Genomic DNA, 12,829 nt, shown 5'->3' on the forward strand with positions numbered 1-12,829 from the left:
AAAGGCCAGGAAACCTGCACTTATAGGCATGTTCCTCTGCTGCTGCCTTCAGGCTACTCTCTGACTGCTTCCTTATCACTGTTTAAAGTCCACTGGTCCATCCACTGTCATCTAAACATGGTTATAATACAAGCACAGTGACTCAGTGAACAATGCAGCACAGGCCAATACTAAACAGGGACAATTAATGGTACTTATTTATCGTCACTTCACAAAATGAAAACCCTATTGAGCAAGAACTGAACCAGACTGAAAGAAACTGAAAGAAAGTGCAATGAAAGTGAAGCCAAACTAACATATAGTAGAGTCATTAAAGGTAAGAGAGTGGAAGAAGCCTGTCAAAAATTAGCCTCTGGCTCTGGAACTGACCATCTGCAACACACAATTAATGCAAAAACAAAGATTCTGTACCAAAAAGAAGTCAATAAGTCAATAAATAAATAAATAACAAGTAAATTAAGGTTTGGTGAGAGAAGGAATTTACAGTTCTTCTTCTTCTAACAATAATAATAATAATAATAATAATAATAATAATAATAATAATAATAATAATAATAATAATAATAATAATAATGTATTATTATTAATATTAAATAATACAAATTGCCAAATAATAATAATCGTAGGAGTTCTTATGTCAAGGTCAAGGGTCAAAAACCAAAATTTTCCATATCTCTACAAATATTTATCGTACAAGTTTGATGCTCACATTTATGAAAAGCTCATCTCAAGTGGAGTTTTATACTGAAGTTTTATACTGAAGTTACATATTAGGAAACTAATACTCAGAAATCAGTTTACACATCTAAAAATGAAAAGGACATGTGTGTTTAAACAAAACTTGTATTTCCCCTTTAAATGGTGCCAAATTACAAAGAAACATGCATTTGTGTGGTATGTATGTGGGTTACACCCATGAAAAAAATTACCAGATCTTCTCTGAATATTACGCACCCCAGTTTGAAAACACTCTCAATTATTGGAAGCTTCAGCGATGGTATGGGTACATGTAGGTTACATCCTTCACTCAATAATACAACACAACCTATAATACCAATTAGTATGATGCAACTATGAGAACAAGTTAAAAAAAAAAGAAAAAGTTGGCTCATGTAAAACACGACCAAATACTAAACTTACTTTATAGCTCTTTGCCATTTTAGATTTCAGTCAGTAAGCTTTAATTTGAAGTATTTCAGCATGTAGATGAGTGCCATGTCTTGCTAAAGTTCAAACAGATAAGTAAAGCAGGTGATTTATGTATTTAAGAGCCTTTGATCGTGGGATAGCTGTTTTTTTCCTGATACAGAATGTGGTGAGTATTTAGGAAACGGTAGAAGCAACTTTATCTGTGAACTGAAGGTTTGCACTTTATCTCACAACCTGCTGTGCCCCTCTACTATCACAGTATAAAGATGATGTGAGACGATAGTGTGCGATGGGTCATCATGGTTGTATTGTAAAAAGTGACGTGGTACAGCTGTTTAGAAGGGGTTGGTATGTCAGAGATCGATGCATTCATTATTTGAAAGAGATAAATGACATACAGATCTGAAAATGTATGAAAACTGAATTATCTGAACTCTTTATATATGACACGACAACAAAAACACAACAAATGACAACAGATATACACAAATTAACCCAAAAAAACAAGCAGGAAACAGAAAGCTAAGAAAGCTAAAAATAAACTAAAACCAACAAAAAATAGTTAAAATGACTCAGATAAACTTATGAAATTATAGATAAATACACAAAAGGACAATATTAATACACAAACATATATAAAATGACAAGAAATATACACAAAACGAACTAAATGTCACCTAAGACTACTAAAAGGGCACAAAAACCACAGAAACATGTACTAAAATGACAACAAAAATACACAAAACAAACAACAACAAAAAAAGATCCCACACGAGACAACTATGAAAACAACAGAAATTACAAAATTATAGAAAAATACACAAAAGCACATAAAAAAGCACCAAAAGTGGCAGTGGATGACTAAAAGTACACAAAAATAAAGGTAAATAAAACCACAACACATATTTACTCAAAAAACAAACAAAAAAAGACAATAAAAACTCTTGTTCTTTCCTGTATTAATGCTCAGATTGGTCGTCATTCTAATGACTGTTGATCAGATTAGATCACAATCACATTTTCGTTACCCTTGCTGTGATCGAAGTTACTCATCTATCATCTGGATGTGTAATTAAGTGTAATATTCTGTAATTGAGTGTACTAATGTAGTGAAGAATTTTTCCCTGTCTTTGGATTCCATTTTCACTAACTCATACAGTGCCAGCCATTTTCAGAATTTCTACCCCCTCACTGCCAGCCGTTTAAGAGCATTTTGATTGATTTTTAAAGACCCACAGAATAACTTGTACTATGACAATCTGAAATCTAACACCGGATTCTGAAATATTAAAGTCTCTACTTTCATCAAAAAAAAAAAAAAAAAATGTTTGTAGCTTGTTAAGTTCTTCCGTAATCAGAAGTTGAATAGAGCAAGTTTTACACAAATCGCCAGTTTCAGAGTAAAAAAATATTATTATTATTATTTAGCTATCTGGCTATTTTGTATCTGCTCCCCCTGTCAATCACACAGACGTAACTTCCTCTTCCTCCCGACACGCAGAGATGACCCGTTTAGCCAGGTTAGTTGATGGTTTTATTTAACCGTCGCAACATAATCAATAATCCACTCAGGTCCATACATGTTCTGTGTTCTGTTCTGCTGGATACTTCACAATATCACTTCATGGCGCCATAATCTCCCTCGTCGCTGTTTCTCCCTCCTAAACTAATGGTAATCTATCATCCAAAGGTGCGCTTCTGTCACCTTCAGGGCACATTTGGTCACTACATCACACTACAGCATAGATATTGATGAGGTACCTCCACCAGGGTGTATTCTAGTAATCTCTGTGATAATAAGCAATTGACAAGTTTCCTTGTCAATGGCACTGAGCGTTAGAATTTGAAATGACAAACAGCACTGAGTGAGTTAAATAAATTTGTTTTCAGTTGATACAGGAAAATAAATCCTAACCTTTCATTGTTTTGAAGAGGTTATGCAGTGTGTTTCTGTGTGATACCTGGTGTATTTCCTGCCAGCCGTTCTCATCAACACAGCCCACTTGGGCGTGGTCGTGCAGCAGCAGCTCACAGCAGTACGGATCTCCTCCTACCATAGAGCTGTGGTAGAGAGGAGTCAACCCCCGACTGTCTTTGTAGTCTGGAGAAGCACCCAGGTCCAGCAGTGTCTGAGGAAGTAAAGAAGCAGGTAAGGACCCTTCAACTTTTATGGGCTACAAAAATGTGATTGTATCTGATCTGAGGGTCACATGATCAACATTCTTGTCAGCATTTAGAATAATGTCCAATCTAAGCATTTACACAGGAAACAACAAAGGGTTTGTATGTTTTTATATTTGTCTCTTTTTTTTGTGTGTTTTTGTTGTTGTTCTATGTATTTGTAATCATTTTGTGTAATTTTTGTTGTCATTTTGTGTGTTATTTGATGGCATTTTGGGGCTGTACTACGAAGCTGAAAGGCTGAAATCACCTGGGTTAAGTTAACGTGTCGATATCGTAGTATAGCTGCTCTGTGATGGAGTATGTTTGGCTAAGCGGAGCTCATCAAGAACAGTGATGAGACCAACTACAGGAGTGATGTGAAGCAGCCGGGGGGTATTTCATCAAAGTGTTCTCAGTAGAGCCAGGCTTATGGTTTAAACCTGGTTCAGCTAAGTCGTCCGTGACCACGCTGGCTTTCACCATTTCATCAAACTCTCAGCTTTAAGCTCCCCAGCTGAGCCAATCAGTGTTTAACTTAAGTGCACGTCCTCATAAGACCCAGGAGATCACAGATTTAATGATTAGAGACGTGACGGCGCATGCGCTGCAGCTTTTACAATGAATGAGAATCCAATAGAAACCAATGCTGAGGCCAACAGGACGTGACGTCATCTGTTACTGAGCAGTGAAAGTAAATGATCGACACGTAAAAAAAAAAAGGACAGACTGTGGTTTGAACATTTTAAAAGTAGTAAAGAGTTAAAAGAGGTGTTATTTAGTCACTTTATCATAGCAAACGACTGATCATGTGATCACACACTGATCGTGTGCGTTTGATAAGTTTTTTAACACCTGTCAGCGTTTAATAAAAGAGATGATGTAACTCACAATTAAATAATATGTAATTTATGAGACTTGTGAGTGTTTGATGATTAGTTTGTTGAACTCAGCTCTAAATGAACAGCGGGAGAAGCAGTGGTGCTGTTGGATGTTACATCCAACACTGTAGATGCTGCAGGTGCAGGTGAGCTGTGCACGAGATGTGCGTGCACTGCACACACATCCCAAAAAGCGATAGTGTATCTTTGTCATTGGGAGCCTTAGTGCTCTGCTCTGTGACTGTCCCTGAAGCCCCTCCCTCCCTGTATATCTACAGCTTTCTCAATATTAATCTCTGATCAATGAATGGACACATTTATACCGTGCAGTAAACGGAGGCGGTGGATACACACGTATCCTTATATATTATTACTGATGGTTTAAACACATGGAGACTGTGATATCTAATTATAAATACGGTACACATCAAACATGTAATAAGACAATTGTCACTGTCATTTGTATGAATTTAAATCATATTAAAACATTTACCATGATATTCTGTTTAATTCCCTTTTAAAATACTGTATTAAAGTGTTATATAAAGTATAACAGAATTATTTTTGACAAATTTTTCCTTTTGTAGATCTTTATTGGGTGTTTTAAACCATCACTAAATGACTTCTTTAATAATGATTACGTGTTTCTCAGTTTGCAGCTTAAGCCGCAAACTGAGAAGAGCCAGAGCCCCCGCTCACATCATGTGCACCTTTTACAGAGGAACCATTGAGAGCATCCTTTCCCGCAGGTCCATCCATAGTGAGAGCAGCTGAGAAGGTAGTTGGTCCCTCTCTCCTTTCCCTCCAGGACATTAACAGCACCCACCCACTACACAACCTTTTCAGTCTGCTGCCATCTGGGAGGAGGCTGCAGAGTGTCGAGGCCAGGACTAGCAGACTGAGGGACAGCTTCATCGCTCAAATTGTCAGAAGTCCCAACTCCCTCCGTGAATTCCCCCCCCCCCACCCCCACCCCCCCACCCCAGCACACAATATCTCTTGAACTCACGTTTACACCAGCCACTTTATATATTTTATATATATATTTTCATATTCATATCTGCACTCTCACTGTAAATATTGTAAATACTTGTTGTGTTGTTGTCCTGTCTTTATAATTTATATATTCTACATTGTCAGGTTTTTGTGTTGGTAAATGTGTGGGGCAGAGAGTAATTTAGATTCTCTACATGTCTTGTACATGTAGTGGACTTGACAATATAGCTGACTTTGACTTTGACTAACAGAGAGGTATCAGAATTGACTTACCCAGCTTCTTAGGACAGACCCTTCATGCCATTCTATGTATTTTGGTTAGCGTTCACTGTGTCATTCGTAATTACATGTATTTTTGTTGTTGTTTTTCATAATTTGATTATTGTTTTGTCTATTTTCCTGTTATTATTGTGTATTTTTTGTGTATTTTTGTTGTTTTCTACATTTGTTTTGTCATTATGTTTATTTTTGTCCTCATTTTGTGTATTTTTTTTAATTTTGTATATTTTTCATTTTTTGTGTCTTTTTGTTGTCATTTGGGGTTTTTCGAGTCATTTATGTTTAATTGTGATGTTATTTTGTATATTTTATTAGGTTTCTTTGTATATTTGTAGATGTCTTGTGCTTTTTTGGAGTAAATGTAAGTAAACCTGATGTTATTTTATGTTACATTTTATACATGTACTTGGTATATGCTATACGGTATGATATATTTTGATAATACTGTATGTTATTCCCTGATAAACCAGACACGTGCACGGCCATTCAGTAGAAAAGCCGTGATACAGAGCGACCGTGTTGGCCTCAAATCATTTGCGATGGCTCAAGCTTAATTTGTCCAACACCTGCTGCCAATCACTGCCTCCATTTCTGATGCTGCAGGGGTGGGATGGGGGGGGGCACTTGGTTTGAAAGGAAGAAAGAAAAGACATGAGTCAGCAGCACTTATGCATGAGATATACTCACGATAAGCGCAGTGTGGTTCTTGCTGCGCACGGCCTTGTGCAGAGCGGTGATGCCATCCTTTGTTCTGTAGTCCAGATGTGCCCCTCCACTTTTTAGCACCTTGATAAGCTCCGCACAGCCCTCCAGCTGTGCTGCCAGCGTCAGAGGACATTCTATGAAATACAAAAAACAACCAATACAGACATTCATAGATGCAACAGTTCAAGTTCTACAATTTCTTTTGCATTTTCAGACTCTTTCAATTAAATTTTTGGCCATGACAGCTTCCTGTTGGAGATTAACAAAAGCATTCTGATGTTTTTTTTTCCCTTCACAGCCAGGCTGGCACACTACAGGTCACCCAGCAGAGAAATCTGCTTTACGACTGGACAAACAACTGCATATGCAAGAGGAGATTAGCCAAGAGAATAATCCAGCTTTACAAAGCTTTCAGAAAAGTCAAACATGCTAATTATGAAAATTACAGAAAAAATTGAGAGAAGAGAAGAGTGTCCCTAAGTTGACAAAGTCAAAACTATAATTTAAAGCAGGGTTGGGGTCAGTTATAATTGTAATCGCGTAATTGATAGTTAATTACAATTATGACGTAATTATACTCGTAATTGTCACGGAAAAATTAATCAAATGCAAAACTGGGGAACCATGTTACAGTTCTATGGCTTACACATACGTAGTTGATTATTATAATGTGTCATATCAAGTGTTTATACATCTGTCAGTTCTTTTGAGGATCATTTTTCCCCTTATCAAATAATTGAAATCTAGGGGTATACTGACAAAAGGCTCAGACGCCTACACTAAAAACATTAATAACAATATTTTCATGGAAAACGAAGTAACTGAACTTTAGTAATTGAGAATGTAATTGTAATTGACTTTCAGGGGGAAAAGAATAATTCTGATTTTAATTGTAATTGGGAAAAATGGCCGTCACCATAATCGTAATTGAGTTAAAATTGAAAATGGACATTTGAAGGTGTACTTGTAATTTAAAAATGTAACTGAACCCAAGACTGATTTAGGGTGACCATACATCTGGTTTTACCCTGACCTGTCGTCTTTCTAAGTCTTGTCCGGTGTCACATATTGAGATTACAACCCTAACCCTAACATAATCCAATAAACTAATAAAACATATGTCCGTTCACTTTGAAAACAAAAATTAATTATTTATTTTTTAGCAAAAATTAATTTTCCAGTAGTGTGCATATATGCGCATGTGCATGCATGTGCATATATGTGCATAAACTGTACAAACTCAATGCAATGCACACAGTACATGACACCGGGCTGTCTGGGGATATTTTACAAATTAATTGAATGTACCGGTTTTCCCAGGGACCTTGAACACATCTCGGGGAACAAGTTAATTTAAAAGACAGTAACTCAGCTAATATTTGCTCTTTGTGAAAAATTCCAGTAGTTTCTGAAAGCTAAGGAGTTGCTCTTTACAGCCAAGATGGTTATAAGTGTGATGAGTGGAATGTGATGAAGGATTTGTCCTGTTTCAGGTGTATAACCTGTGGTCTACTGTGGTTTACTGTTACTGTGAACTGTGGTCAATAAAGTTTGAGTAAGAACCAACAAGGACGAACCCGAGTTGTGAAATCTGTGTGATGCCTGACTACCCTTTTTAGAGGGCTGAAACTAAAGATCAGAACAATTACAGTTATTATACCCACACATGACAGAATCATAAGCGATGACGAAATCATCACACAAAAAGAAAACAGAAAGAGACCAAAGAGCGGTGGATGAGGGGGTGATGTTTCCCATTATTTTAATGATTGAGAGATTTTAAGGTTTATATGACATGTTTCAAAGACAGGTGGTTAAAATGCATAATAAAAATAACTGACTTGAGTCTCCAATGATTTTGGATTTTTTCAAGTCTTTGTTATAAAGAGTGAAATTAATTTCTAAACCTTACTGACATTAACAACCTACTGTATTTATTTATTTATTTATTATAATGTATTTTGCCATTACAAGGTACAGTAGATTCAAGAAAACGTTGAGTATTTTAGAGTATGCCAAGGTTTGACCAGAGACATGTAAACCCATGTAAATTTGCGATGGTAAAACAGGGGACGGGACCCAGATAAGCAAACTGCTTCTCTCGTCTCCTTTTTCGGCATGTACAAAAAAAAAAAAAAAAAAAAAAAATGTAAAAAAAAAAAAGTGAATGTAACCATGTCGGAAATAAACTGAATAAATAAATAAATAATAAGTGTCCTGTTTTTTGCAAATCATTATATGCTCACTCTACTATAATTGAAAAAACATTTTTTTTTTTATAGAAAATAACAAATAAATAAAGAGGGATAAGGATTCTTACCTCCTGTATCTGGATCATGGAAGTTTGGATCAAGGCCTTTTTCTAGGAACCTTGAGAGTTTTTCTGTGTTCCTCTGCTGCACATACTCCATGAACTTCTTCAGGTTCGCCTAATAGAGAGAGACAAGGGAAACAGGGGTAGAGAAGACACAGCTGTAATTGGGTGATGTCAGACTCGTGTAGTCGGGGACGTTCAATAATGCAGGAACGAGATTAAAGCTGAAGTTACTGCTTTCTCCCTCTGTGTTTGAAGCTTTTAGATCTGTTCAGTCATGCCAAGCAAATGGGCCGTGTTCAAAGCACACATCAGCTGCTCTACGGGCAATGAGTGGCCTGTAAAGTAACACTCAAATCAAGAAAGTCCGATGAGACTGCTGTGTTAAAAAAAAAAGTTGAGAATCGCAGTGACGTGTCACGTGACGTCACATAAGATGGTAGCTTGAAGTTTTTTCCGCTCCAGACCTTAAGCATTTCTTTAAATTTCTTCGTTTTGAGAGGCCTGGTGGGTGTGACTTTTGCTGAAATATCCGGAAAGTATCTGGATAAAAAACCAGAGCCTCAACGCCTCAGACCAAGTGCGGTTCAAAGACAGACGCTCGTCAAAGGAAGACATGCTGGATGCTAACGAGCCGGAGGCAGCTAGCCCAGTCTCCAACGCCGGGGTTAGCCTAGCCTCTAACCCGGCGGCTACTAATATGGATATCCTGCCGAAATCAGAGAGCTGGCTAAGAACGTGAACACTATGGATGAGACAATGAGCAATCGCTTGGACTCTATTGATAGAAGCCTGACTGTTAAAAAAACTTCAGTAACAGTTGAAAGCTCCATCGTCTCTCTTTCTGAAAGGGCTAAAAACTTGGAAACATGGGTCGATGAGGCAGAAAACCGAATATCTACTATGGAGGATCAAACCTTTGAGCATGACTCAACATTGAAATCACTTGAGAAAACTGTGGAGCTTCTGAAGCAAAAGGTTGACATCTTAGAAAATGACCAACGGAGGAGAAACATGAAGATTGTCAACTTTCCAGACAAAGTGGAAAAGGATACGCCCCTCCCATGGTTTCTGCAATCCCGACTTCCAAGACTTGAACAGCAACCACCGGATTATCCTGTACTGGATATTGAATTTTCCCGGAGACGTCATGGTGCCAATACAGACTCAACTGGTAAGACTGTATTTGTGCGCTTCTCCCGTTCTTCTCAGAGAGATGCGGTTATCAAAGCTGCTATAAGCAGAAAGCTTATCTAGTAAGAGGGATCTACACTGCGGTTTTACCCCGATGTTCCAGCGGATGTTTTACGACGACGTGAATTTGATTCTGCGAGAAAGATAATGATTACTTACAACGTGTAACGGGGTTTTGCCTATCCTGACCGGCTGAGATGTTTCTACGAGGGAAAAATACGACTGTTTGATTCACCTGACTCTGCAGTAGAGTTTTTGCAGTCTCAAGTTAGAGACTCCATCTGGATGACGGATCACTTGGAGAAATAAGACAGAAAAAAGCTACTCTCGAGACAACTGGACGGTTACTGGCACACACTATTAAAGCGTGAGTGATAAACCTTAGAAAGTGCCTGAACACTCTGGATGCATGATGCCTTACAGGCTAATAATACAACCCTAGATAGAGTAGCTATCGTTTTTTTTTTCTTTTCTGCCCATTTAGTCTGGAGCGCTGGTGGCGAGGTGTTCACTGGGCAATGTCACTTGGGGTTTTGAGGGCGATGGGTTTATGGGCGGGTTTGGTTTGGGGACTGGGAGTTTACGATGCTGCTTGTTTTTTGTTATGGTTGTTCATTTCCATCATACTCTATTACTATACAAATTATGATTAGGGAACTTAAAATAGCAACATGGAATGTACAAGGAATTGGTAATGTAATGAAACACAAAAAGATTTTGACCCAGCTAAAGAAGTCAAAATGTGACGCTGATTCATCAGATGTAGAACATATAAAACTATGGACTGACTGGGTGGGTAATATCTTTTTTTTCATCATAATGTCAAGCCAAAAGGGGCACAGCCATCTTGATTCATATTTTAGAATATGAAGAAAAAGAATCCGAAGGCAGATTCACTCTTATTACTGGGTTCATTTCAAATAAACATGTAACTTTACTAAATGTCTATGCCCTTAATATAGATACACCTAAATTTATATCCCAGATAATTTTATTATTTCACCAACAGTGTAAAGATTTTGGTATCTTGGCTGGGGAACTGTATAATGGATGCTACTATTGACAAATCTTCCTCTGCAGCAATCTCCAACCCATAGGCATCAAAAGTTCTGTTAAAGTTGACTAAAGAAACCAATTTAACAGACGTCTGGCGGTTTTTCAACCCAAATGTAAAGGACTATACTTTTTACTCACATCCACATCACTCCTACTCGAGACTAGATTATGTTTTTATCCCTCAACAATCACTACAAGCCGTCCATACATGCCAGACAGATACAATTGTTTTATCTGATCGTGCCTTATTGCATTTAAAAATTGATTTACTTTTAAATATTTCAAAAACTCCACAATGAAAATTTAATATTTCGTTGCTACATAGTGAGGCATTTACCTCCTTTTTGCAAAGTAGAATAACAGATTTTTGTGAAGATAATAAGAATTGTCTAGTCTCACCTTCAATTATTTGGGATGCCGCGAAGGCTACTCTCCGTGGCTATATTATTTCTTACTCTTCCCATAAAAAAAAAACCTTACATGCATATAGAGAGGTCTTGAAAAAGAGGTCTATCGTTTGGAACAAGAACATAAACGGGCTCCCACATTTTCTAACTTAAAGGCTTTGTCAGCTGCAAAATCTTTATTAAATCTGGATCATACCAAAGAAATTCAAAAGCAATTACTTTTAACAAAACAAAAACATTATGAACATGGCAATAAGGCAAATCGCCATCTTTCCCATCAACTAAAAAGGCAAATTAATGATTAGTCTATTAATATGATTAACAGCTGATTCAAAGATTTCTCAAGATTTCAAAACTATTAATACCTTTAAACTGTTTTATAAGTCCCTATACTCATCAACAATGACAAATACTGATGTTATAAGTTACCTGAAAAACATAGGTTTGCCCGCACTTCAGAGGAAGATGTATCCATGCTTAATGCTGATTTCACTCCTGACGATATTTGGGCTGCTATCAATGCATTACCCAATGGAAAAAGTCCTGGTTTGGACGGCATTTCCATCGATTTTTACAAAAAATTTGGTCTGTGATTAAACCTATATTCATGGGTGCGGTTAACAATATGGTCAGGAATGATTCCACAGTCATGGAATAGTGCATCTATTTCTCTTTTATTAAAGAAAGGAAAAGACCATCTTGAATGCACCTCTTATAGGCCTTTCAGCTTACTCAATGCTGATTATAAAATAGTGGCTAAAGCATTTACACTACGATTGGAAAAAATTCTTCCTAAAATGATTCACCAAGACCAGGCAGGATATGAATCTGATAATGTAAGATGGGCTCTGAATATTATTAATCAATTTAACAATGGCAAAGATCCCGCTTTAATTTTTTCATTGGACGCGGCTAAGGATCTTGATCGTGTGGAGAGGAAATTTCTTTTTTGTGTGCTTGAGGAATTTTGTTTTGGATCAAAATTCATTGATGCAATTAAGATATTACATTCACAACCAACAGCCAAGTTAACGCCAATGGTTTCCTTTCCGAGAGATTTCCAGTTCAACGAGGATGTAGACAAGGGTGTCCCCTTTTGCCTCTATTATTTATTTTATTTCTTGAACCCTTAGCTCAAATATTAAGATCTAACACCAAAATTAAGGGGATTCCTGCATTTGGGAATACCCACACCATTTCTTTATTTGCGGACAACATTCTTTTATATCTTTCAAACCCACAGGAATCAGTTGAAGCAGTCTTCTACTACTGAATTTAGTAGTTTATCAGGATATAAAATAAATTTTAATAAATCTGTTGTCTTGCCTTTTAACATCGCACCTGTGGAATTGCAACATTTTCATTTCATTGCTAAAGGGGTGCTCAAATACTTGGGAATCAACCTGACAGCAGACCTAAAGGACATATTTCAGGCTAACTATGCACCTTTCATCTGTAAAATTAAAGAAGATTTAACCAGATGGTCATCATTGCCAACATCCTTTTTGGGGCGAGTAAACATTATTAAAATGCATATTCTTCAGGTGAAAAAAGCATGTAAATGCTTGATATTGGAACAAAAAAACCCCGGGTTGGATTAATTTTTCTTTTCAGAATTTAAATCCCATTTTCTCCTTCCGTTTTCACGAGCATGGCAAATTGCAAACTGTAAAAAAGCATAAAGATTA

The 12,829-nt window shown here is 37.0% G+C and overlaps 1 protein-coding gene across 1 annotated transcript in view; it reads right to left on the reverse strand.

Moving 5' to 3' along the window:
* shank3a (SH3 and multiple ankyrin repeat domains 3a) overlaps positions 1-12,829 on the reverse strand; it is a 245,538-nt gene that overhangs the window by 114,274 nt on the left and 118,435 nt on the right. Inside the window, 3 exon segments of the mRNA XM_028449494.1 lie at positions 3,111-3,278; positions 6,153-6,304; positions 8,491-8,599. Of these exon segments, the coding sequence (XP_028305295.1) occupies positions 3,111-3,278; positions 6,153-6,304; positions 8,491-8,599 (429 nt within the window).

This window comes from Gouania willdenowi, chromosome 6 (assembly GCF_900634775.1).
Source record: "Gouania willdenowi chromosome 6, fGouWil2.1, whole genome shotgun sequence".
In the NCBI taxonomy this organism is placed as follows: Eukaryota; Metazoa; Chordata; class Actinopteri; order Blenniiformes; family Gobiesocidae; genus Gouania; species Gouania willdenowi.